This window comes from Centropristis striata, chromosome 20 (assembly GCF_030273125.1).
Source record: "Centropristis striata isolate RG_2023a ecotype Rhode Island chromosome 20, C.striata_1.0, whole genome shotgun sequence".
NCBI classification, from domain to species: Eukaryota; Metazoa; Chordata; class Actinopteri; order Perciformes; family Serranidae; genus Centropristis; species Centropristis striata.
The window spans coordinates 9,118,695-9,146,071 of record NC_081536.1 but is presented as its reverse complement, the minus strand read 5'-3'; the positions used below and the strand labels follow the sequence as shown (position 1 = coordinate 9,146,071).

The following is a 27,377-nucleotide window of genomic DNA, read 5'->3' as shown; positions in this document are numbered from 1 at the left end:
CCAGCAGCAACAACATGTAGTAAATAAACAAGGTCCATCTTTACCAGCTGCAACATTAAGAACATGAACACTTTTAATATATAGCATAATTATAATCGAATAATATACATTATTCTAAAAATAATTATTTACTTTTTTTTTTAGTTATTACTACTAATTATTATTATTACTTACTAATATATGTTGATGCCAACACTTTTGCTCTTTTACTTAAGTACAATTTTGATCATTTTATGTGTAATAGAGTATTTTTACACTTAAGTATTCATTTAGTTAAGTAAAATATCTGAATACTTCTTTCACCTTTGCTTTTACAAAATTTACTTCTATAATTATCATTTTGACATAGTAGTACATACACTGTCTCCAATGTGAGGGAGTCCAGGCAAAATGTATCTCATTTTAATGAAGTCTTAAAGAAATCTATGCATCGTGTATTTTTACAGTATATAAGATCACTTTACAAATGCTCTGTACATTTCTATATTTACATCGCAACACACAATTCAATACAGTAAACAATTTCACAGTTCAGTGTATCTTAAGCTTATGGAACATGTGCATGACCATGTTTGAGGTTGACAAACATAGACAATATTCCTAACACTGACACGAAGGCTGGCCATGTAAAGCATAAACTGCTGACATGATAATACTACAGAAAGTCCACATCAGGAAAAGTCAAGGTGCTCCCAGTGCAATGAGGCATACTGTTTAGTACTGAGGAACCATGGTGGCAGTTTTATTACAGTTTTGATCTGCTGGGTACCGATCATTACAGCAGGAAAGAAGTGTCACTTGAGCTGCGATCCATAGCCGTCCTATCCGTAACCATGTCTCCATTTGCTTGACTTGAGCCATCACTTGACAAAAGAGGAGTGCTCGCTGCAATAGACCTCAGAGACGGATCAGAGGAGATCACCACCACATAACGATCATCACCACAATCATCCTCATCCTCCAGGCTCCCGTGAATGTCCGCAGTAACTACTGAGTTTTCTGCTGCGTGATGGCTGCAGGACGGAGACGAGTTGAACAGCGGATGATCTGCAGGAAGTGTTTCACCATCAGGGTCTTCTTCAGGAAAGCTGGTGTTAATATAGATGATGTCGTCCTTGCTGAAAGACTCTGGGAGCTTTTCTGTGAGCTTTTCCAACATTTCTCGCAGTTGGGGAAATAATGGTCGGTCCAGTGGGTCGGCCCTCCAGCAGCTGTACATGATCTCATACCTAGACGCAGGTAAATAAAGCAAATAACTCAGATAAATATTTTTAAAGATACTTTTTTTGGGATGTAGTTAACAAATGACATTGGACACATTCATTTCAGCAAAACCTCAACATTGTAAAGCACGTCTGAAAGGTGCATTTTCAGTTTCTACTTTCACTGTACATTATGGGCGTGACCTTTGTGGGACCGTTTTGAAACCTTTTTAATAAAAATGTTGTTTGTTGGACTGGATGTGAGCCAAAATAAGGAGAACTGAAAATGTGTTCTGTATCCAAAGTGCAAAATACCTCCAAGGTGTTCAAGTTTAGCATTTAGTTTGAAGTAAAGTTTGCTGCAACACTTAAAGGAGGACTCCATTACAAGTGGAACCTATGCTTTTATTAGCTTATTTTTTATGATTTTTGTGTATGTCTGTAAAATGCTTGCATTATTTGTATATTTTTTATTAATTGTTTACATATTTTATTCCTCAAAAAGTACCCTAATTTCTGCAAGGTTTAGACAGACAAGGTTCTGTTGTACTTTTATACCCGACTTTGACTTTGATACGGTAACCTCCAATCAAATCAAACCCAAATTCAACATTTGTGCCAAGAAAACGGAACACTTACAGCTCATCCAGACAGTCTCCTGGCTGCTTCAGTCTCTGTCCTTCAAGAAGGTAGTCATAAATTTCATGGTTCTGGATGCCGGGATATGGCGTCATGCCTCGTGTAGCGATCTCCCACATGGTGACGCCAAATGCCCACTGCATGACACAGAATATTAATGTCAGATGATCTTTCAATTCCATCAAGTGAAAAACTTGCAGTGCACACTGTTATTTTCTCTGCTATCTAGAAATGATTACTTTCTTAGATGAACCCTTGCCCTTAAAATGTACTGACTTGAATGTGAGATGAAAATGATTTAGAAAGGATAATTGTGTGAAAAAATTGCTCTCTTTTCACTTCCAGTCATTTTCATGTAAGAATATGTGCGACAAACATCATTTTCCCATTCAGATACATGAATTCTGCCTGTTTGCCAACAACACAAACAATGGCACAAAAGCTATTTTTCAAATCATTTGATCAATTCACAATATCCTGCGTTGAGAGTTCCAAAATTTCAAAAGCAGGGGAATCAAAAATGCAACAAAAGATAAAAATCCTAAAATTACCACACACTTTATCAAATTCTTAAAAACAGGAAGGCTGAGTAATTAGGGCTGTGTATAGTCAGCTGAATGCTCTGCGTAAATCTCACAGAAATAGTTATGAAATTGTAGCACAACAGATAATGAGCGAAACAGAGTGTGGATGAGTGGTTAGTTCTTCTTTCACAGACAGTTCAGTATAAAGTGATGACTGTTGTTACTGGAAGAGACAGAAGCACATGGAAGTACTTACCACGTCACTCTTTACAGTAAAAACTCTGTCTGCCAGACTTTCTACTGCAATCCATTTAACAGGCATTTTAGCTATTCTGCCCTGCCTGTAATAATCTCCACTGTAGATCTTCTTCGATAACCCGAAGTCTGCCACACACACTGTCATGTCATCACGCAGCCTGTAAGACAAACAAGGAATAGCCTTTAAAATAAGCAGCAACAGAAAATCTTTCATAATGTAAACCCAGCATAACATAAAAAAAAATGTCGTTTTTGAAACCTACATGCAGTTACGAGCCGCCAGGTCACGATGCAGAAAGTTACGACCGCTGAGATACTCCATACCCGAAGCGATGTCAACCATGAACTTCAGGAGTGTCTGAGTGGGCAAGAACTGTGGAAAAACAGACGCAGAGCACAAATACATTTATACATTCAATCAAATGTTGATATATGAGCTGGAATAGCTTGTTTGCAACCACAAGACTACTGAGATACACAAAATTCAGATGGAGGGCAGGAAGTGATAAAACCATATACTACCTGAATTAGAAAATAAAGGAAAGCGTTATAAGTGTTGGATGAAGCAACATGCAGCCGATATTATCATAAGATTGAAACTTGATGTGGATGTGATCGACTGATTTGCACGGTATGGATGGAAATCGTCATTACAAATGGCCTCCTCCTACACACCTAATGCTACATGGCCCAACAGGTGAAGTCTGTAGAGGACCATAACTATTTTGTTATAGTTATATAACAAGGACTGTTATATCCTGTTATAACTAGAGGACTGTAACTATTTTGTGTGGGGCTGGGTTCACAACATCTGTGGCTAAAAACACATAAAAGTTGTCACAGCATATGGTAACAGCATGGCAACATCAACTCAAGGCATTTTAATGCAGCGCTTTAAATTAATTTGAATCTGATATCCCCAAACTTAAGACAGAGGTTTTTGATCCATGTTTGCCACCATTTCCCTGTGGACTTTATGTACTACTTTTTTCAGGATCCAAAAGTAGCCCTTGGTTTTCTGATTTGACTGATTAGAACAGCAGCAAACAGTACAGATCATTGGTATGTGTGACCTGCCTCCAGTACCTGCCCTCCACCTAGAAAGCTCTCTGAGGTGTGATAAGCAAAAAAAAAAAGCTATTTATTTCTATGAAATATCTGAAATCCTACCAGTGGACTCTCTCCCAGGCGTGAGCGCAGCAGGAAGCTATGAAGGTCCCCATATTTCATGAAAGGCAGGATGACCATGGGCTTAGGGAAATTTCCTGCACCTACTTCCAAGCACACACCTAAAAAGGACAGGACAATACACAGAAATAACATAAGGATGTGCACATGAAAGTGAAGCTGGTTTAATTAAAGGGTCAATGACGTGATCTAACGCAGTGTCAGACTGTGTAACCAGTATTTTTTTTCCCATAAAAATCAGATTATATACAGGAAAATAAATGTGAACTAAAATGAGAAAAAATACAACCCATGTTTACATTGCAATACTATGGTATATAACAAATTTTACATAATTTGTCAAAACTTTTGAAAAAAATGGTTGTATTCAGAATATGTTCTGCTCAATATTGACAAAATATGTAAATGTAGAAATACAAAAAAAAATTTCATTTGATGTTTTTTAAAAGTAAGTAATTATATGTATAAGTCCACTTAAATACAATGTAGGTGGATGAAGTATTTAATATTTATAATTTTTTTGTGGTTACACAATTGGACATCTTGCCAACCGTTATTTGTCACTGACCCTAAAGCAGTAATGCATGACTCGTACCGAGCAGTCTGATGACATTAGGATGGTTGAAATCTTTCATGCAGGCCGCCTCATTCAGAAACTCTTCAATCTCCCTTTGAGAGAAGCTATCCACTGATTGAAGAAAGAGAGAAAAGTTAACAACCATTTCATCTTATAGTTTATAGATGATCGATGGATGTGTTTTAGTGATATCTCACGTTTCATCGTCTTCACAGCCACTTTTTCTGATGTTCCATCTGGTTGTCTTAAATGTCCCTCCACCACGGAGCCAAATTCACCTAATTAAAAGAAATCACAAATTATTCACTTTCTGCACTGTATATGTTTTGATGTGTATTATCTGTATCTAGATATAATCATCTGGATATGAATGTTTGCTACGGTTATGCATTTCTCAAAATGAAACTCACCCCTATTGCAATATAAGTGGTTGCTCCAGACTTATATTACTTCGGTTAAATTACATCATTTTAACATTGAGATCCCTGATACTTGTAATAAGTGCACTGAAGAAATTGGCTCTCTATCATTGTATGTGGGAATGCCGAAAACTCCAGGTATTCTGGAAAGAGGTGCTGGAGCTGACGTCTAAATTGATGGATAGTGTTGTTCCCATTGAAGCTAAAATGTGTTTATTACACATATACCCTGAAGATTTTCCAGTAAATGTGAAGAAAGGCAAACTAATCAATTTCTGTTTGTTGCAAGCTTTGACCTGGAAGGATACTCAGAGACCTGATTCTAGGCAGTGGGTTAAGAAGATGTCATGCATTGTCGAGCATTAGAAAAATTGACCTACATAGTAAGAGGGAAAGTTGAGGATTCTTATAAGATATGGACACCTTTCCTTATTTTTATGAACAAAATGAATATACAAATGCCAAGGAACAGATAAGCACCGGCACTGTTATTGTTAATGGCTTGAATCTTGTACCACAGCTAGAATACCATGGTTACGAATTGGGAAAGAGAAATAGGTTGGTGAAAGCATTTTATAACTCTGCCTTAAACTGTCTGTTTTAGTTTAATTATTATTATTTAATTAATCAATTGAGCACTTTAATTATCTATGCTATTATTATTATTATTATTATTATTATTATTATTTATTTATTTTTACCATTATTATTATTATTCATTTATTTATTTATTTATTTTTACCATTATTATTATTATTCATTTATTTATTTCTTTGTTTTACTGACTCAATTATTAATTTTCCTCTGAGAGGACTGTTGGATATTAGAGGGAGGGAAGGAATTTTATGACAGTTATTGGTTGTTGTGTTCATTGTGTATTGTTTCATGAAAAACAAACAAAACTCAATTAAGAAAGTTTTGAAGAAAAAAAATGAAACTCACCCTCTCCAAGAATCTTCCCGATGGAGAGCAAGTTCCTTATGACCATCACGTCCTGAAGCTTGGCCTGCAGGTCCTCACTGATACCAAGGTTCCCAACTGCAAACAGGACCCACTAAAGTTATTGCACATCTAAAAATGTGCCCTAAGTAGGACAATATAAATCTTATACTTTTCCATTATAATATTCAAGAACATACGTGTGATCCCTATTGCTGATCGGTTGTAGGATCTCTGCGTTTTGTACTGTACAAGAGGCTGCTCCTTTTCTCCACCTCCAAACACCCGCCTGCAGGGGGAGACAGGGAAACAGAAGAAGAAGAGAGTAACAGTGAGCTAACGTCATTCCAGCTCAGTAATCATTCACACACAGACTGAAGAGGTGGTCGTAGTGAGGAGGAAACTCTCTGAGTTGTTTCTTTCCTGACTTTGAGGTCACATACTGTTTTCCTATCTGCAGCCTGTGACACATTCCTATCCATATCCTGAGTGGCAGCATTGAGTCACAGACTTCATAATAATGAATTCCAGAGGATTAACAGCTGGTTGTTGTTCATTTCTCCAGCTGCAGTTATTACAGTCCTGAGGTGCAGAGAGTGGTGATTAAGAGGAAGCAAAGGCAGTTTATTAACAGAGTCAGGAAGTTTTCAGTTTTTTGAAGTCCTACTACTGTGAGCCACTGGAGGAAGACGACTCAAAACTCCCCAGGGGCCAAAACAAAATGAACTACAGCTTGAAATCTTAATAAAGCAAGGAAAAACCATGCAAACAAATAAGTCACAGATACAGTGGTCTGTAGCAACTGCATAGATAACATAATCAAACTTGAAGCAAGGTTGTTAATTAAATCAACACTGTGTTTGCACAGAAGGTAAAGGATTGTTAGCATACCCAAACCAAGAGTCAGAAGTCCTGTTGTGTACACAGATAGCGCCCCAGAGGATAAGCAGCAGAAGACAGAATCCACACACCACGCCCAGCACAACATACACAGAGTCTGGGACCCTGGTGTCAGGGCTGGATGATGGGTACACCGTTGATTCTGAGATTGGAAGAAGAAATGATACACATGATCAAAGTTTAGAAAAACAACATTTAGCAAATTGGAAATCCAAATTCCATATCCATTGAAATATATACCTAATTTATATAACCTAATATATACTTAATGTTAGCATTGTAGCAATGTCAGATCATGTAAGTATTTTCTCCCCTGAAATTAAGATTATAGCAACATACACACAGAATATGTTTATAATCCCAATACTAGCAGGGATCGGAATTGGGTACCGGTCTTGTAACTATTTTTTTTAACCATAAGATATGAAACATAACATAACAAAAACAAGAAAACACAACAAATGCACTGTACAGCTTTCATACAAACTATAGTGTTGTAGAAGTGTATACTACTCTGAAACTGACAGCAGAAATGAGCAATTCTGGCATAATGCAACAGTCTACAGCTTTGTCAGTCGCTCTGTGAGGCATCCTGGGTCCAGTGAGGTAAATGTTAATAGCAGCTTGTTAACACACTCACAATGACAATATTATAATATTTGTTAGCACTAAACCAGTGGTGTAATGTCACTAAGTACATTTATTCAAGTAGTGTACTTAAGTATAATTTTGATGTACTTGTACTTAACCTGAGTATTTCCATTTTATGTAACTTTATACTTTTTTTTATAGTTTGAGGCAAATTTTGTACTTTTTACTGCACTACATTTAGCCAACAGCTGTAGTTACTTTTCAGGTTGAGATTTATGATTTAAAAAAAGATGATACATTTAACATGATAAGACATTTTTTAATTAACCTCCTAACAGTATATTAAGTAGTTCAAATTAACTACCCCTACCCTGAGAAAATTAAAATGCTGCTTATATAACTGAATCAATAATAATAATCCAATAATATATTTAGAATATATAACAATCTGAGTGGGGCCATTTTGCATGAGGTTCCTTTACTTTTGATACTTTAAGTACATTTTGATGCTGATACTTTTGTACTTTTACTTAAGCAAGTTCTGAATGCAGGACTTCAACTTGTAGTGGAGTAACTCACAGTTTGGTATTAGTACTTTTACTTAAGTAAAAGATCTGAATACTCCTTCCACCACTGCACTAAACTACAACAAAATATTAAATTATAAAAGAATAACAAAATATAGCTGGGGCTGATGTGTTGTTTTCCTAGTATTTTGTAATAGTACAGGACATTTTGGCCTGATAAAAGGTCAGGGAATCACATGCATTACAATTCATCATGCAGATGTTGAGATTTTCACCTGGACCAAAGTATTTAACTGATCGATGGACATTGCCATCCCATGAGCCACGCTGCTAGTGTGGGTAAAAATACTGTAGAAGACCCTAATAGGAACTGTTTCTATACATAGGACTGTAATGTTCTAGCATAGTGCAATACATCAGCTGAACTACGTTGATCAGATTATAACATCAACATTTCCCAGATGCTGAGATAAATCAATAGAGCAGCTTACTGTCCGCTGGCACAAACAGCCAGACTCGTGGGCTGACCATGCCGCTCCCAGCCTGTGTGCATGCAGCCACCTCCACACTGTAGGTTGTGTTGAATTCTTGCACATCTACAAAGGCCATGGTGCTGTAACTGTGGATCTGAAAGAACATACAGCAGGACAAAAGAGAGCATTTAAATGTGGATTGTGTCATAATCAGATTCCTCTTAAAAACAATTTTTTGGTTAATCGTTATCTTTGTGGAATTCAACCTGTTGTTAGAGGAATATATTGCATGTCACAAGATAAAGAGTTTTACAGTAAAGAACGTCATAAAATTGGAAGAGAAGCAGATTTGCCATGAAAATAAATATTTTGGCGACACTCTGGCGGAACAGCATGTTGAAGAACATCTTGTACATTCGTGCAACATTGTACTTTGAACACCTCAACGTTTCTGCATGTCATGACCTTTCTCTCACTACATCTCCTCCCTTTTTTCTCATTTCCACATAATGCACGATCACAAACAAGAAATGCAAATAAAAAATCCCTTAATTATGTTTCACTTATATAATGAAACCTGTTTGTAAAATACCAGGGAACCATATACTCATATACGTATAATGAAAGTCCCTTCAAAAAAGGGAAGCACAGCAACTTTCTGGATGATCTCATGTGCTGCAGGGATAGGGAACATGTGACAGACACAGCGCTGTATTTCACAACAACACACGGCGGAGTTCCTCTGCCGTACCAATGTGCTGACGGTCGGACCGGGAATGCTGAACCCATGATTAATGGTCTATAATGTCTGGGGCACCAAACAGAGCGCAACGTGCGGTTAAATGTTCTTCCAACAGCAAATCCTCAACAATTTTTTGTAATCAAAAGAAGACGATGGCGCCACGACTTCTACCATGCAACAAACAAGTAGCAGTAACTATTTATTCCTCTAATTTATAGATAAATGAAGAATGTAGGTCATTATAAGGGACAGGTGTAGTTCTAGTCATTGCTGCGATTACAAAGCCTTTGGGTAATGACATCGACTGACTGGACAACACAAAGGGATATTTGGACCTATGGTGCACATCCCGTTGTATTCATATCCTATTCACTGTGTGATGACTCAAAGCCACGTGGTGAACAAAAAAAACACAGATTGCAAGTTTTCACACCATCAGCTTCCTTGAACTACAACACAGACAGGAAGGACGGGAAACACTCTATTGTACCAGATAGGCATTAATAGAGAAAGCACGTCTACGCATAAACAGCATCATGGAAAAATGCACCGGATAATAGAAGTATACACAAGATATTGTTATGAAACATATTGTGCTATTCTTTGGGAGTGTTTCTAAAAAAAAGGCTCTTCTCGTAAATGACTTTCCCTGCCTTTTTGATTCTTGAGAAGAGTGGAACGCCTTTTGTTAAAGAGATAATAGAGAAGCTGACCTCAGGCCCAGTAGGCAGGACACAGGGAGGGTCACGTATTCCCAAATACACATTCTTTGCATATTTGTCATACATGAGTCATTATTATCAGAAATGTTAAAAAATAACAGCTTTCAAAATGAAAAGAGAAACCTCAAAGATAACAGCATGAACAGGAGTATGAACAATAGCATTACAATTGTTCATATTGCTTAATGAACAATATAAAGTAGTATAGGGGACAATATGCACTGTAAGTTTAATTAACCATTAATTAACTAATTTAATTTAAAAGTAATTTATCTGCATACACTGTTAGATGCATTTTCTGTGTATGATGTACTTTAAATTTTTATCTTTTTTTATATCATCATGATTTATTTGCAACTGTGATCTCTAAAGGTACTATAAAAATAAATTGTTATTATTATTGTTATTGTTGTTATTATTATTATTATTGTTGTTGTTGTTGTTGTTGTTGTTATCATTATTATTATTATTATTATTATTATTAATAATAGATACAGTGCCAGATGCACATAATCAAATTGCATGTATCTCCATTCTCATTTAGCCATCCTTGTAATTTCCCTTCTATGTATTTTCTATGTATAAAAACTCAAATAAACATTATTCGCAAAAGGCAAAGATCTTTAATTAACATGTCGGCAACAACTCACCTTATTCACTTGTTCGCCATGTCTGACAATAACATCATAACCACGCAGGATGCCATTTATCTTATCATCTGGGGGAGGTTTCCACTTGATCACCAGCCAGGAGTCATTCAGATGTGCAGTGACATTTCTGGGATAAACTGACGGCACTGAGAGTGTGACCAAGAAAAAGGGGTAAACAGAGAAATTAGGTATCGTCAAGAGTGGTTAAAAAAAAAAGATTTAATATAAAATGCCAACCTAAATGGTAAGTAAGACTGGGCCTCTATTGAAATCTTTGATTACAGTTTGGTATGTGGTCACTTCCTGGCACAGCATCTCAAATGTTTTAACTAAAATATCCCCTACGGTGGCTTTAGGAAGGAAATTGAAGGGAGCTCCACCCAGTTAGAACTTTGTGTTTTCTCAGAGAGACCACTCCTATTTCCTATGTGACCCTTCAGGAAAAGAATGGAGATTTCAGTAGATATGACATTTCTCTGAAGGGGACTTGCCACAGGCCGATCAGGTAGTTGTGCAACTTCCGTAAATTCCAGTTATAACATGCTAATCCTGCAGGGAGGCTTACATTAAGCACATTTTGGATTGGAGCGTTGTAGGCTAATTACATAGTTCTACGTTCCCGAAACCTAAACAGGAATCTGCAGTGATGAGAAGAAGCATAACACAGAGGCTCTTCTTAAAAGTGAATGCACAAGGTGGTTTTTAAAGCAAACACTGCCTTGTGGATTCTGCTGGGATGGATTTAATTAGATTTTTGGATCATTTCCTGTATTGCAGCCACGTATCTGCTGGTGTATTACCAACTGGCAGCAACGTTCAGCCTGCACTTGCTCCAAGATTCCTTCACACACCTCCTTCTGTGGTGTTGCTCTGGATCCACATGGTGACAGGAGAGGCTCCCACCTCATTGCTGCAGGAAACGCTCATGTTGTACCACGTCATGGCCTGCAGCCCGGGGACTTCGCACTCGAAAGGCGGCACGGTGACGTTGATGAACCTGGTGGTCATTACTTCCCCTTTCCTCCGACTCACCTCTTTAACCTTTGTTGGAACAAAAGAATGTGAGGATCAGTCAGAAGACACTAAGAGACAGAACCTTTTGAGCAGACGAGGTGCTTACCCTGATGTGGCATTTAGTTAGTGGAGAGAAGCCATCAGGTCCAGGGGCCCAGCTCAACATCATCTTATTGGACTGCCTCGCCGTCACAGTAATATTAGAAACAGGTCCGGGAAGCACTATAAACACCATAAAAAACCTTATTAACTCCCTAATAAGGAGGTATACGGTCAGCTTGCAGAGCTTGAAAGCCTCTTGGAATGTCTAACAGCCAACAAAAGAGCCAGTTTTACCTTTAATGTTGATATTTGATTCTCTGGAGGTTGTGACACCTTTTTGGTTGTAAGCTTCACAGCTGAACTGAGTGTACTTGTCCACACCTGCAAAGTGACACAATCGATAAGACAATGTTGTACTTCAATGCTTTATGGATTCAAAACAACCAATCCTCAAGGTCAAGATAGAGCTGAATATTTTGATAATGGTGTTATTGTACTTCAGTAGACACATTCTCATCACGTTCTTCTTTTTGACAAACTAACTGATTCTCTCTGTGCCGAAGGTGAATCTGAGGCAAAAGAGCCATGTCAGCCTCGAAGGAGAAGTGAGGCTGAAACTGATACAAAAAACACATTTGGGTATGACTCACTTCTTTATTATACCTCTAAAGTTCACACAGTGGTACCTCATGCAGTAAGCTCAAATTGAGCCTCTCCAATGTGATGTACTGCTACGTCTCTTTTCCTGCACGCACAATTCCCGTCTTTCAACTGCCACAGATCTGCCCAGTTAGAGTAGCACTAGGGCAGCTGCTAAATAATGTCCCTTTTGTGCTCTGTTTTCCAGTGTCTCTATCTCGGAAACCTTTCCACAAAGCTAATCACAGAACAGCCTGTGAGAGATGACTGGAACCAACTTGGGATGTTTTGTTTACATTCTGCAGGATATCACGTCCTCTGGAGCACCAGGGTGAAAAAGTGCTTTGCTTCTCATATAAACACTGACTACAGTGCATTTTTTTTGCACAAAGAAAGAGGCTTACCTAAAATAGGTTGGCCTGAATCATTCATATAAGTAACATAAAACAAACTATGACTCATCTTAAATAAACTTTGCATCAAAACTGTGCAGTAAAACAGATCTCTAAGTTCTGAGAGAAATGTGCAAATCAATCAGCACATTTCCAGGCAAGCTGCGCTAATGTAATTACCACATGCCTCATTTCAAACTGCATGGTAAACAGATGGTTAGTGCAATTTGGGCACTGGGTAGGTCGGCCCAAATGAAACAGTCATCCTTCTATAATTTTACCCAAAAACAAAGGGACAACGGGAAAGATAGCCAAGCTCGAAATTATCATGAGTCTTAAAAGGTAAATTTATTTTAGTGAGGTTGCATGAGGTACTTATCCATAGTCAGTGTATTATCTACAGTAGATGGCAGTCAGCACACCCAAAGATTGGAGAAACAGGCAGACGTGCTGACATGGAAATAAAGCAATGTACTGCTGTGGATGGGGACAGGTGGAAAATGTATTGTAGCCAACTGAATAAAAGGCCCACAGAACTGAAGCTCTATCCTCTTCTTAAAGCTACCAGACTCCATTGACAAAAACACAGATTTTATCCCACAGAACAGAGGAGTTGCTGTTCTCCCGCTGCCTTGATAGGTTTGTTTTTTGTGTGAAAACACCAAAGTCACAACAACACAAACAAACTAACCAAATATGAAACATTACTGCATATAGTTAGTTACCCTGTTGTCATGTCAAAAGGATGCCAACCACTATGGATTCCAGTGAGTTTTCATGGTGGAAACAACATCATAATGTCCACAAAATATTCTCAAATGACAAGCATGGCTAAAGAAACTGCTTCTCACAGAGCTTTGATCAGTATGACAGGGCAACATGGAAGCCTATGTTTGGATATTTACAGATAAGACTGTGTAATCTATGAGGACTGGATTATGTTGCAGGAGCGATTTCATGAAGTGACTCTCTGCCAGACATCTACTGTAGTGTCAATCAAATCAGCTCAAGGCTCATTAAAAACACAAATTCCTTTGAACTCATATCACTTTCGAAAAAGGAATTGAGTAAGGGTTAAGCACTTGCATTTCTGCTTTCACTGTACTTGGCAAGTAAATCAAAACAAAACGCAACAACACTGTTGTAAAAATAGATGGCTTGGCAACTCAAATGGAAACATCAAAAATTATAGAGGAAAGCTCTCCAGCTTACTGAGCTGCCTGAGATGTGTATGTTATTTTTCCATTTTAATGTTTCAGGCAGCAAATATAGCCAAACTACTCTGTTAGGCTACAACTTATCACTTTTTATTACTGTGTTCCACATTTGGTTCAGTTTTCTTTGTGTTTTCAAAGCTGAAGTGCCACACCGAAAAACATGCACCACTCTGCATAACAAAAGCACTCTGATAATGTCATGGGAGCCAAGCTATAGTGGAAAAAGGGACCCTAGACTCATAGTATGCATTTGGTGCAGAAGAGTGGGTTTACACTGTTTTGTTGTGCCAATATTTGGTCCTGCACAGAGCTCGAGCCTGCAGCCTGCCAGCCTCTGTGTGTTCAGCCCCTCCCTGCTGGGGTAGTGGGACGTCCTGTGAATGAGGTCTTTGTCCCTGGAGCCAACCCCCGAACACACTCCCCATCCCCTTTACTGCCCAGGCGCTTGCACATGCTGGACCAAAGCGCAGCTCTGAACCTTTAACCCCCTCAGCCTGGGGCTGTATCACCACTCTGGCTACAAGAGAAGTGCTCAGCCTGCGGCCAGTTGAAAATGACTGGTTAGAGAATACAGAGCAGAAAGGTTATGCTTCTAATAACAAATGTTTGCTTTCAAGAGGAAGGCAGCTGAGGCCATAAAGTCCACGTGGAAGAGTCAGCTATATAATTTAAATAAAATTTAATCTTGGAGTAATCAAAACTCAAAGCTGAACTGATTTTCTTACAAACTGGCTTCACTTTCAGATTGTGTATAGTCATGAAAGTATTTCAAATAGGTACTTACTTTAATGTAGAGCTGAACTGATGAGCTGATTGACTGACTAGTCAATCATCTGCAACAATTTTGGTAATCAATTAAAACTATTTATTTCTAAAGATGTCAAACATTCACTGATTTCAACTTCTCAAAGTGAATATTTGTTAGATTTTATATTCTTTATGTCACACTAAATATCTTTTAACTGTTGACCAGACAAATAAGAAATTCGAATGTGTCAACTGGACTTTGGCCATTTTATAAATGAGGTCATTTTAATAGTTGCAGCCCTATTTTAAAGCAACGCTACGTTGGTAGATACACTTATATGCTTTCTTGCAGAAAGACGATAAAACTGTAACCGCTTCAGTTAAATATAAGGCTACGGCTAGCAGCTGGTTAGCTTAGCTTAGCTTAGCATACAGACCGAAAATGGATAGCCTAGCTGTGCTTATAGTAAATAGTAAAAATCTAGATATGTGACAACAGAGTCGTCATCAATCTTCTAATCTAGCCCTCTGCAAGAAAGTATAATTTACTGCTTTAATCGGATATGTAGTGCTGAGTTATTCTCCATGTGTCACAAACTCGTCTGTGAGCAGCATTACAAAAAGCTCTGACCATGCGTAAATGACTGCTATTAACCATTGAGCAGTGCAGCAGGAGGCCCCACTGACTCTGACCTAGTGACAAATCTCATTGCATTAAGCAGGGTGCAGATGCTGAGACAGCAGAGACGAGACAGAATAGAAACCACCAGTCAAAATAATGCTTGCTGAGTAAGACCTGCTCCACACTTTGTCACCATAATCAGAGAGCCAAATGTCCCTTTATCTCTGAAGATGACTGTTTCCACATTCAATCACAGGAGGAAGTTATCCAACGCGAAGCTAATTAATCGGTTTAATATCCTGAAGCGTGTGTGTTCCTGCTAGAATACTACTTTAACAGCTTTTTATACAAGCCACAACTCCTTCTAATAAAAACAAGTTTCGGAAACAATCCTACAAATAAAGCTTAATGGAGCAAAAGGCGCTTTCAATGATATGACGCCGATTAAAAAACATTTTTGAGGAACTTTTAAATTAAACAACCAGACGAAAAAATTACTTCTTCAGCTCCTCTGACACATTTTAGACTGATAAGGGGACACAGTGTGAATCTTGAGTTTCTTTCTGTCTGTTACAAGGTGTCATTCAGGCTTAGTCACATTTGGATCATTCGATGCATGATGTGTGAGGAGAACAGCAAGAAATTACACTTCTCTTTGGCTGTTATGAAGTAGATCATTGTGAAACAGTGAGAAAGAGAGAGAGAGAGCGGCTGCGTGTCTCACCTGACACAGAGTAGCTGCTGGGAGAGTTGTGATAGTCACTATCAGGTAATCCATTTCGAAGCCAGCGGATTACAACGGGGTCTGGAGGTCCTACTGCCTCACATGACAGCGTGAAAGGTGTGTTTCGTGTTACGTTCCTGTCCTCTGGCTGCTGGATGAATGTCGGTAGACCTATAGACGGAACAAAGATGTGTCATGACAAACGTGGATGTCCTAAGAAGCAACAAATTATAAGGCACCATGTTGAAACTCACCTTCCACCTCCATGGTGATGGGCTGGGACTCGACCGTTGTGGTGCTGATGCTCAGTCTGCAGCGATACTCCCCAGCATCCGCTCGCTGCACATGGTTAATGCTGTAATGCACAGGACACTTGTAAATCTGGGTAATCAACCTGTCACACTATCATTCTCTTGCATGTGTTGCATACCTGACAGTAGAGAGGAGAGTCATAACCCCGTCTGTGGTGGAGGTCTGGAGCTCGCGCACCTGCATGTTAGCAGCCAGGTCCTGGCCGTTCTTCACCCAGAGGATGGTGGCCTCCAGCCTGGGGTCAGGGATGTCGATGGAGCAGTTGAATTTAGCTTCATGGCCCTCTGACAGCTGGATTGAGCCTATGGTGGGTTTGAAGTGCAGCCGTTTGAGCTGATCTGGGCTCAGGTAAACCCTCAGAACACGGCCTGGTACCACAAGGGGCTCTGATGTCCTGGTGGGGCGATGGAACCGGCCCCTGGAAATCTGAGCTGTTTGCAGAAAGAGATGTTCAGTGAGGTCTGAGGTGATAGGCATCTCATTTGACACCAAAAGCGACAGAACTGGGCATGTTTTTACATGCAAAATGTTCACCAAATTACATTGTTTCAAAGAACAGTGACAGGTCTTCATTGGATTATTATTCCCACCTTCAATCTATTTGTCTAGTAATTTTTTCAAATAAACAATTATATAGTTACTGATGTGCACTGGAACATTCTGTGTTTGAAGTTAGTTTTCTATCCAAACTGACTAATTTATAGACTGCTGTTAATTCATGAACTTTCACTTATTCTTTTCAATTCACAGTGTTATTGATGTTGTCTGTGTTTGGTGGGGAGCTGTTTTTAAGTGCTATTATTCTACTATTCTTTATTTTTCTTTTTTCTGATGTTTTTATGTTCCCTTTGGAAGAGAGTAGTCAACAAATTTTGTTTCGTAAACTGATATGGAAAACCCATAATTTGCTTCTCATGGTTGATACAAGTATGATAAACAACAATTTCACATTTTTGTATTTGGAAAAGAAGCTCATAACTCTCACACTCTTTCCGGTTGTTTGTAGTAAAGAAGATCAACAAATCCTCAAAAACATACTTTTGCCCTTATGAAGCAGTTTGCCTAAGGGGTCAAATTAGTACACTATTAAAGACTCAATACAGCTATTTAAGATTATGTAAACTACAGAAAAGCAGCATTTGAGTAACTTGAACCAATGTTTGTTGGACATTGTGCCTAAAAATAGCTAAAAAAAAGGATATAGACCATGAAAAATAAAGCTATTTTTTTATTTATTTACTACGTGTTTCATCAGCTGATTGTTTCAGTAGGCATAGTAATACCAGATTTAAATTTAACTTAATATAAGTTCCTAAAGAGGCGTGATTAGTGAAATTAGGCCACAAAATACACAAAACATGGTTATCTACAAAATATTATGAGGTATGGCTCTTTATTTTAAGTGTTTGTTTTTCTGTCACCATTCCAGTCCACAACCGAGTTAGCCACCACATTTTATTACTATAATTAAAGAGATGCTATAGTAAGTGCAATGTAATAAACTCAGGATTCTTTCTTGTGTTTTTAGGGTGTATAAAGTCAATAAAGTATTTCTTTAAAGCTTTCCAGCGGATATAAAGCCATTTAAATGAGTATTTAAATCTCTGCCAGCTGCAGAGAAGAGAACTTTGTACTTGCTGCACATTGGATTGAGATAAAGCCTTAGATGCCACTTTGTGGGCATGAGTTAGTGCAGGAAAACACAAACCTCCAAGAAAATAAACAACTCACCGTTGACCGGACTCCCCGCTGTAATGGCTAGGGTCGTTGTAACGAGAAAAACTCCAAACCAGCCTCGAGTTGACTTCTTTGCCATGACCGGTCTGAGCTCCTCGCTGCTGCTCTCTGTCCCGCAACCGGCGGAAAATCGATTTTATTCTAAGCGGATTGTGCGGTACCGATAAATCCGACAATAACCACCATCACCCGCTAGAGTGGCTTCAGCACAGCTTGTGAAAAGAGTTGTTGACCCGAGAGCAATATCAGCTGGAGAGAGGGAGAAAAAGTTAACTTTTCCCCACGTCACAGGAGGACCCCACGAAGGCGGGACTGAGCGTGGAAATGCACAGAAAACAACCTAAACACAGCACAATGTGGTGTAACAACAGATTCACAACAAAACTCTTGCAACGTTCCTTGATCCGGTTTTATGTCTTTTTTATTTTCCTGATATTGCTATTTTTTTTTCTTGTTTTTTAATACAGAATCACATTAGGCCTACCTTACAAATATGATCACATTATATTATAACAAGCATCATGCACATATATGTAGCCTAACAACACACAGATAAGCATACATTATAATATAGCCAATATTATTCATAATAACACGATCTTAAAAAAAAAAATCCCTAGAAGAAAAACAAAAATTCTTGCAGCATATTTGAGTTGTCTGCCCAACTACGCCACCATGTGGTCAACTATATATCACCATGGCTACAGATCTTATTTATATACAGTCTATGCTGCAGATATTATTCTAATATTCATTTGAATACATTTAGCCAACCTCAGAACATACTGAATGGTTTGAAACAGCCACTTGAGATGAGAGGAGATGAATGTGATCATTTTACCCATGATGCACCAGTAATTGTAATGCAGTAAAATATTTTTAAATACTTTTGGTACTTTTTGGTTTATTTTGATGGCAATTCTTTTCACTATTACTAAAATAAAATGTGTAATGCTGGACCTTTACTTACAGAGAATTTTGACATTGTAATTTTGCTACTTTTACCTAAGGAAAAGATCTGAGGACTTCTTCCAAGACTGCCAGTTAACTTATACATTTAAATGTTGACAAATTCAGCCTTGAGAGTGGTTGAAATCTGCAGATTGCTATGCATTGATGTGCAGATGGATGTAGGCCTTTTTCACAGTAGACATTTTAACATGTGACATTCAGGAAAACTACAGGTGGGACTCATATTATAAATGATGGCTCCATTCCAGTTAGTTTGAGGGCACACTGCATGGCTTACTGGGACATTAAATTGAACAGAGCCACCATTAATACTATTAATTACACTATCTGTGCTTTTCCTGTTATGATCAGTCAACATGTCTTTTTTATTGGCGTTTTCAGTCTACTAAATTATTTTTTCTTATACTTAAGTAAATAATTTCCTCCAAATCCAGCATGAGTTGTTTTTCCTTAGTTTCCTCTGTTGTCCAATTGTCTTATTAACAGTCTAACAGTCTCCAGTTTTGTAACTCAGGTGAGCTCTCCCTCCTCTTTCAGGCGATGGCTCTGTTCTGGCATGTCAGCCAGCCTCATTCCTGCACGGGATCTTTTATTTTTGGATCCCAAGTTGCTCTTGATTGCATTATCGCAGCGGTAGGCCTTCATGCGATAAACACTGGCCTTGCTTTTACAGCAGCCCATGGCACTCATGAGCTGATAGGCGTCCTTCCGGAAAGCCTTGGTGAAGATTGCGTAGAGGAAGGGATTGGCACATGAGTTGATGGGGAAGAAGAGGACCAGCAGAATCTTGGAGTTTGTCACGGTGATGAGGGGAACCTTGAATGCAGCAGAGATGGCGAAGAAGGAGATGGGTGCCATGCAGAGAAAATCAGTGAAGATGAGCACGGCCATGCGCTTTGCAATCTTGGTGTCTGCGCTTCTTCCGGGGATCTCTGGGTTCTTTACTGCCAGATAGATCAGCACATAAGAAACACACACAACAACGAAGGCAGCCACATTGAAGAGCAGGATAATAATGATGAACGCCTGAGCCAGTGGCGTCTCGATGTCCATGGGTAAGCACATGCTGACTTTGGTGTAGCTGCTCACACCAATCAGGGGCAGCATCCCCATCCCCAGACAGATGAGCCAGCCAGCTGCCATTATACTCGCCGCCTGCTTAAGTACCAGACGGCGCTCTGTCTGCAGAGCGTTGGTGATGGTGTGCCAGCGCTCCAGAGTGATGCTGGAAAGTGTGTAGATTGACAGCTCCCCACCAAACACAGACAGGAAGCCTGCAGCACTACAGCCAGGCCCTGTCTGCCATTCAATAGCATGTTGACTGTAGTGACCATGTGTGCGCAGGTCAACTATAGCGATCATCAGAAGATAGATCCCAATGCAAAGGTCTGCAAAAGCAAGGTGGCACATGAGGAAGCGAGGAACCGTCAGCTTGTTCCGGCTGGTGAAGAAGACCAGGAGCACCGTCAGGTTGCCTGTGATGGCCAGTATGTTGATGAACCAAATGGCAACTCTGAGGAAACTGAAGCCTGCAATGTCCTCACAGGGATTGAAAGCATCTGCTTCGGGCGTGCAAACCAATGTGGGTCGGGTCTGACAGAAGTCCAGTTCTGGATAGTGGAAATTCACGTTTCCAAAGCCTTCGTCCTCCACAAACAGATCAACATCTGAGAAAAATGGCATATCCATAACTAGAGTTGTGTCTGCTGAACCTCCAATCACACGCTGAACCCTGTTTCAAAAGAGGAGAAATGAATGAGAGGAAATAGTTCCAGCTTGTTCATTTTAAACTTAAGAAGTCAGAAGTCAAACTATTTTTCCAGCTAAAAGATATTGTAATTGGATGTATTACCAATTGGGCATACCAGGGACACGCCAAGGGGCCCAAAGTGTCAGGGGACCGCCATGGCCTTCATCTACACGATATCACTTAAGACATATACACTAACCACTCAAAATGACTAAAACAAAACAGGAAAAGACTACAAAGAGACAAAAAAACAACTACAAAGATATGTAAAACAGCTGCAAAGAGACCGTAAAGAGAATCAAAAAAACTTGAAAAGTGGAAAAACAACCACAAAGAGACGCAAAAAAGACTTTAAAGAGCCCCAAAGCAACCACAAAGAGATGTAAAATGTATATAGATGGGAGCAAAACAACCACAGACAGATAAATTGCAAAGGGACACAAAACAATTGCAAAAAAGAAGCCAAACAATTGCAAAGTCTACTTGTCTCTCCTATATAGGAGGTGGTGGGGATACTGGACGTCTCAGACCCTCACAGTCTAATAATCTACCCATGATTAGCATATCATTTGAAATAAATAATGCTGCCAATACTGTAATGCTTTTCATTAATGTTAAATTGAACCAGTACAGGAGCAGATAACACAGAGGAAAGCATGATGACATTTTACCTTGCCGATGGGTTGTTCTCATCACAATATGTGGAGTCGTTATTTGATGCAGGATTAACGGGAAAGTCTCTGGAGACAAAGATGAAATCATGTCATGGCACCGTTGCTTCAATATAACCTGATGAGAACTGGCTGACAGAGATCAGACACACAAACACATATGTGGAATACCAGTTCTCATGTTGTATATAGTGCTTATATTGTGATCCCATTTTGTTTATTTTATACTATAATGTGCAAAATAGGGCGTTTATGATTTTGGTGAACATTTGGATCACCTGTGGGTGTTCCAGCTCAGCAGTGCACAACAGTGACTGTTGTAGGTGAGATGGGCCTCTCGTAGACTCCACAGTCCCTGCAGAGGAGGCAGACTCTTTAGGGCGTACGCTGATTGAGCGAACAGCACCAGAACTGACTCCAGTCCCTGTGGTGGTAACTTTGCGAGAGCCGTCGCGGACACGTCCCTGCAAAATAACACAGACAACAATATGACTGCACGGGGGTGTAAAGGCCTCTTTGTGACCATTGTGCTGGTCGTGCGCTGCTGCAGGGGATAAAGTCAATCAATATCAGCCCAGTTCTCTCCCACCTAGCCCTCACAGTCAGCTGAGAGCATACTATTGAGAGTATGTCAGCAGTAAAACAGAACCCAGAGTTATTATATTAGTATATTACACATAAAAAGTCATTTATTTTAATGATAGAGAGAAAAGCTGCTCAAGAGTGCACATTATCTTGTTTAACATCTCGACACAAAATTCAAGCAATGAATATCAACACATAAAAAGCTAGACTACAATTTATCAGTTAAACAAACATAATTTCCCCTCTGCCATCACCAAATAAATCTAAGTAAATAAACGTTGCCTTTCAGGTTTAAAAATACCACTTACAAGACTCCAGGCCCCGTGGCTCCTTTGAAAGCATCTCTGTGGATCACTCTGAGGTTTCGATTATTCTTTAATACCCTGAAATGATAAAACGGAGGACAATGGAGCAAAAGCTTGGGAACAGAAACATCATTTAGTCAGAAAAAAAGTGAAAGAGAAAGAAAAAAACGTGGGAAAATACAGTTTATCTATCTTTGTCCCGTTGAAGGCGTGGTCGTGTATTACTCTGATGCCGTTGTTGTACAGGTTCCTGCAATCACAAGAATAAATGTGAGAATCTTGATTTTCATTTATTCCCAACTAAAGTGAGTTTAAATCAATTAAAAAGAATGTCCTGCATCACTCACATCGTAACGTATTCTTTTGTCATTCCAATAAAAGCATTTGGAGGGATTTCCAGTAAATACAGGTTGTCGCAGATATCCCTGCAATGCACGACAGTTCATAGCAATTTATTGTAATGTCTTTATGGTGCTTTTTTAATTTATTTGTCATTAACTTTTGCAAAATATGTACTTACAAGATAAACTCGGATCCAAGAGAATTGATAGATGTGATGTCAGGAAAAACTGTTATCCCAGTATTTGAGATGCTCCTGTTTATACAAAGGAAAACATGTAATTTTGAGATATGTTTTGTGACATATATTGTTAATCTATTTCTTTTAAGCAGGATTAATAAACCATTAAATACACGGTTGCCCGTAAAGTTGGAATAATTTTATTTTCATACACAATTCGTTTGTGTATGAAACAATTCACAATTTGTAAGTGACTGATTAATAACATTTTGAGAATATATGCATTTTAATCTGTCAATAATAAATCACAATGTCACAATCATTTCATTGAAAGAGGTAAAAAATATTTTATTACAACTTCATGGGCAACCGTGTAAATACAGTTATATAGTACATTTTGAGGTCTCTCACAGGTAATGTAGTTTGGGCAGGTTGTTAAATGTCCTTTTGCTAATGTGCATCAGACTCCTGGTGTTCTGGATTGAACTGCAAAGCAACATAAAGCACAAGGTGAAACTCCACTGCATTACAGTGACCATAACTTTTATTGATCCAAATACCCACACAGAAATACACTCACATTTCAGAGAGATTGGGAAGGTTATTGAACGCTAATGCCTCAATGGTTTCCAGGGTAATACTTTGGGCAATCTCACTGCCAAGAGAGCAGAAACAAAGAAAAGAAACATATGTTTACATGTGACACAGAGAGAAAAGATTGCTGTTCAGTGTGCAAACAGTGTCCATTTATGTGATGACATGCATAAACCTACTCTTATTATATACATTACATTAAATTGGCAATGCATCCATTTTTCATATTTGCTCCTATTTTTAGCTGTCACTTTTTAAGATTTTAATTTTAAGAACAGAACGACATTTTAATCCTGACAACCTGGGGTTAGTGGACTGATTCAGTAAATACTAATAAACAATCATGAAAAAAAATATGAGACCACCCTTGTATTTTCTAATATCTGATTCATTTTAATGCCTGGTACAACTAAAGGTATATTTGTTTGGACAAATATAATGATAACAACAAAAATAGTTCAATAAGGTTTAATATAAGTATTGATGTCTAGCCATTTTCCATGGTTTTCTTGATAATGATTTTGGTTATTATCAAGAAAACCATCGAAAATGTCTAGATATCAGCTCTTAAATTAAACTCTTATGAGCTATTTTTGTTGTTATCATTATATTTGTCCAAACAAATATACCTTTAGTTGTACCAGGCACTAAAATGAATAAGAAATTGAAGAAAACAATGGTCTAATAATTTTTCCATGACTGTATAACAGATAGAAAAGTGAAACTAGTGAACATTTGAGATGAACTCTCATTGTAGTTTTATGACAAAATATCAGAACATTTAAATGGGACTTTGTCAGTGGATAGAAATTGATACTTACATCCTCTGGACTTTTTTCAAACCCTCAAAAGAATGGCTTGAAATAGTGCGCAAAGACAAGTGATAGAGGAACCTGAAAGAAGAACATGGAAAGGCACATTTAATTCTAAAATAACTGACATATTAAGTAAATGATCTGAAAGCACCATAACTAAATAACTACATTATGATATAATATAGTGCACAGTAAAGGAAATGTTGATGCTGGAAACATAGCCACAGTACATGCAAGTACTCAAAAAAAAATTAACCATTGTGCATTACTAGGGACAATTAAGGCATTTTAATTACTGTTAACACTATGTGACCCATCACAAAGTTTCTGGTGTGTGTGTTTGTGATCGTGTGTGTGTGTTTGTGTGTGTGTGTGTGTGTGTGTGTGTGTGTGTGTGTGTGTGTGTGTGTGTTGCTGGCATTTAACACGTACATGAAGTTTCTGGCCTTGATGTATTTAACAGACACTTATCAGGAAAGACTCAAGGTTCTGTGATTTAGCAGGGGAGAGGTCAAGATCCCCCACCTTCAAGGCTTGTGCCAGTCTGCTGAACTGAAACCCCTAAAGACCGAGAGGACACACTGTGTACTTAATCGTGTGAGATCAACTTGACATTTTCTTCACAGGTTATTAACTTGCACACATGCAGGGCCCTCTGTTTACCAACAATAGGGTGTTATGTGCTGTGGTACTTCACTGTAAAGCATAAAACTGGAAATATCAACATTGCTCAGAAGCTGATGTCCTTCAGTCTGCACTAGGTTTTAAGACACAGAGGGGAAGACATGCAGGAAAGTGCTCAGAGCCGGATTCAAACAAGGGCCGCCTGCATACGAGGACTAAGCCTCTGTGGTATGCGCTCCATCAGGTGTGCCACTGGGAAACCCCGTCCATCCATATTTTAAAGTTGAAGTTATTATGAATTCACAACTAAGTAATTTATTGTTTTCCATGAATACACCACAGCAAATTCCTTGTATGAAAATAAAAATGATTCTATAAGTTACACTGGTCAAACCAGGATGCTGACTGCCCATCTTTAGTACAAGAAAATCATAAAATCCTCTCTTTGATGCCCCTTTGGTAGGTAAAACATGATTAAATACCCTTAAGAGTGTTCTTCCAGTGAAGAAAATATTATGAAGTGCTCTGTGTCCTATACATGCATTTATAGTGACGGAGCAGATGGATGCTTCTGCATGGATGATGGCTTTTGCATCATTGGTGTTTAAATAAAATAAAAATGATGGATCTCTCATTGTTAACATTTGAAAAAAACAGAAACAAATATTGTCTCAACAAAATTATGAAAAATAGCTGCATGTAAAATGTGTGTCTACTACATTTAAACAGAACAATTTAGGGCTCTCCATTTTTTATGGATAGAAACCATTTAAGCTTTTTCCTCAATTAGACTATCAACAAAACTGATACCATGCTTTGATTCATCTTTTTCTTCTTCTTCTTCTTCTTCTTCTTCTTCTATTTTTTTTTTTTACTTGGAAGAAGTGCTTCAAAATTGTTCAAGTGATCTATTTTATGACAGTTCTTTGGCTCCCACATAACTTGTATGTGAGGATAGAAGCGAGGGCAAAAGCGAATACATGACAACAAGTAATACAATTTGATCTAATCAAATGTGAATACATGTGAAATATGTAATAGTCACTTTAGCAGTCGTCATTTAAGCTAAATGTAAGCAACAAGTGCGTTTCAGGTGGATCCTCGCTGCATGCGTAAATACGCACGGGGTAGTCTTGGTAATGGCTTTATCACAGGAGTTAATTGCATGATTAACAAGATAAAAGTAATTATACATGTTATAATGTTAGTGCCAAAATAATTTCAAATGCTAATGCAAAGATAGACCACCCTTCAATTAATTTAAATCCATCATATTACGCACTCTCGCAGTGTTTTATTTCTTTCTTTAAATCCATGTCAGTAGTGCGAACTTACAGTCTGTTATCTCTGTGGCCCATCATCTGAGCGGACCCTTCTGTCACATTGTTACATCTGATTGTGTTGGACAAACAGCGGCAGATCTTCGGGCAGGCGAAACCCGAGGCGCACTTGCATCCAAAGATGAATAAAATAAAGAGGATCAAGTTCACTGGCGTCGATGTTCCCATTGTTGTGCTGCCTAAAAAACGTCCGAGCACACACAAGCCGGGATGTCCACTCACTGAAGACGCAGCAGATCTTCATCCTTAAGCAGCGCGGAGAGAATCTGCCACCTGACACTCAACTTCTTATCGAGTGACACGTGTGTCGCAAAGAGCTGCGCTTTATGTTGTATTCACAACAATGGGAAAAGCAGACACTTGACTTGAAAGGCAGTTTATTATTACTGGTTTCTTTACAGTATGGAAATATCGTACATAAATATTAAATTAGCCTTACATCAGTAGATCTGGGCTTTCATAAGGTGTAAATTTGGAGTTATCTTGAAGTTGATGCATTTTCATGAAATTAATTTGCTTGCAAACTTTTTGAATTAACTGAACACCCTCATCCGCACTTAAACTTGTCGTATTGATTATGGTTAAATGTACATCAATACCTTAATTGGACACTTTACGTTTACATACTCAAACTTGACTGACCTTAAAGGGGAACTATGCCCATTTTAAAAATTCACACATGGTCTAAGACAGTCCAAATACATTAGTAAATATAAAAAACTGCCTCACAAATCCAAAAACTACAGTACTAAAATTCCAGTTTGTGATGTTATTATATATAAAATCTAGAACTTCTCATTGCTTCACAGATGAAAAATCTGGAAAAATGTTATAGATCAGTGGCAACCTGGTCTCCAGGTGCCCCCAGGGGTCCCAGATAATGGTGAGTTCATTATTTTTTAACGTTTAATTCAATATAGTGAGTGCAATGTGAGTAACAGTCATAAGAGTGACTATTGTGTTCATATGTGCCACTTCCTCAGCGGTTATCTCCTCAGCTGAGGCTGACACCTAGAATTCTGGTCTTATATTTAACAGCCAAAATCTGGAGTGAAACTGGAGTTCCCCAGAGTAATCCTGAATGTGCATCAATATAAAGGTCATTGGTGCAAAAAAGCTTTTGATTTTACTACGGACACTAAATACAACAAACAAGGCTATCTTTTTGGACCTAATGTCCAATTAAAAAGATAAAGATGTTTGCTTCTTTGGAAGGATTATCTTGCTGTTTTGTCTGAGAATGGACGTTTTGTTTATGTATTTACACATGCTGTATATGTCTGCAAATACACAGAACACCTTTAAGGCTAATTAAATGTGAAATTTCTAATGCCCCTTATTGTGAGAATGATTTGAATTTGTTGTAATGTGGTGCCATCCAATTATGCTTGCTAACTCTTGTGT

General features: G+C 38.4%; 2 protein-coding genes across 2 annotated transcripts; both read right to left on the bottom strand.

Annotated features, from left to right (window-relative positions):
* Positions 1-386: 386 nt before the first annotated feature.
* On the bottom strand, positions 387-18,047 carry mertka (c-mer proto-oncogene tyrosine kinase a). Its single transcript, XM_059323836.1, has 19 exons — positions 17,792-18,047; positions 16,179-16,491; positions 16,003-16,103; positions 15,749-15,919; positions 11,702-11,788; positions 11,472-11,587; positions 11,203-11,392; positions 10,352-10,497; positions 8,256-8,391; positions 6,638-6,788; positions 5,947-6,035; positions 5,750-5,845; positions 4,586-4,666; positions 4,407-4,499; positions 3,794-3,912; positions 2,887-2,996; positions 2,622-2,781; positions 1,842-1,978; positions 387-1,229 (listed from the first exon to the last, which is right to left on the bottom strand). The coding sequence occupies exons 1-19, from the start codon at positions 17,874-17,876 to the stop codon at positions 776-778; spliced, it is 2,835 nt and encodes a 944-aa protein (XP_059179819.1). The 5' UTR covers positions 17,877-18,047; the 3' UTR covers positions 387-775.
* Positions 18,048-19,095: 1,048 nt separating this feature from the next.
* Positions 19,096-26,166, bottom strand: lhcgr (luteinizing hormone/choriogonadotropin receptor). The gene is made up of 11 exons (XM_059359902.1): positions 25,969-26,166; positions 24,016-24,087; positions 23,181-23,255; positions 23,012-23,086; positions 22,601-22,675; positions 22,428-22,505; positions 22,262-22,330; positions 22,084-22,158; positions 21,469-21,654; positions 21,191-21,259; positions 19,096-20,501 (listed from the first exon to the last, which is right to left on the bottom strand). The coding sequence occupies exons 1-11, from the start codon at positions 26,139-26,141 to the stop codon at positions 19,280-19,282; spliced, it is 2,169 nt and encodes a 722-aa protein (XP_059215885.1). The 5' UTR covers positions 26,142-26,166; the 3' UTR covers positions 19,096-19,279.
* Between the last annotated feature and the right edge of the window lie 1,211 nt (positions 26,167-27,377).

Excerpts from the sequence above, each read along its gene's own strand:
- lhcgr (XM_059359902.1), bottom strand. The coding sequence starts at position 26,141 with ATGGGAACATCGACGCCAGTGAACTTGATCCTCTTTATTTTATTCATC. Across the intron at positions 22,506-22,600 it reads CTTGGATCCGAGTTTATCTT|GGATATCTGCGACAACCTGT; the intron begins GTAAGTACATAT and ends CGTGCATTGCAG. Across the intron at positions 21,655-22,083 it reads GCCACGGGGCCTGGAGTCTT|GGACGTGTCCGCGACGGCTC; the intron begins GTAAGTGGTATT and ends GTTATTTTGCAG.
- mertka (XM_059323836.1), bottom strand. The coding sequence starts at position 17,876 with ATGGCAAAGAAGTCAACTCGAGGCTGGTTTGGAGTTTTTCTCGTTACA. Across the intron at positions 11,588-11,701 it reads ATCAAATATCAACATTAAAG|TGCTTCCCGGACCTGTTTCT; the intron begins GTAAAACTGGCT and ends TGGTGTTTATAG. Across the intron at positions 6,036-6,637 it reads ACTTCTGACTCTTGGTTTGG|GCGGGTGTTTGGAGGTGGAG; the intron begins GTATGCTAACAA and ends CTCCCCCTGCAG.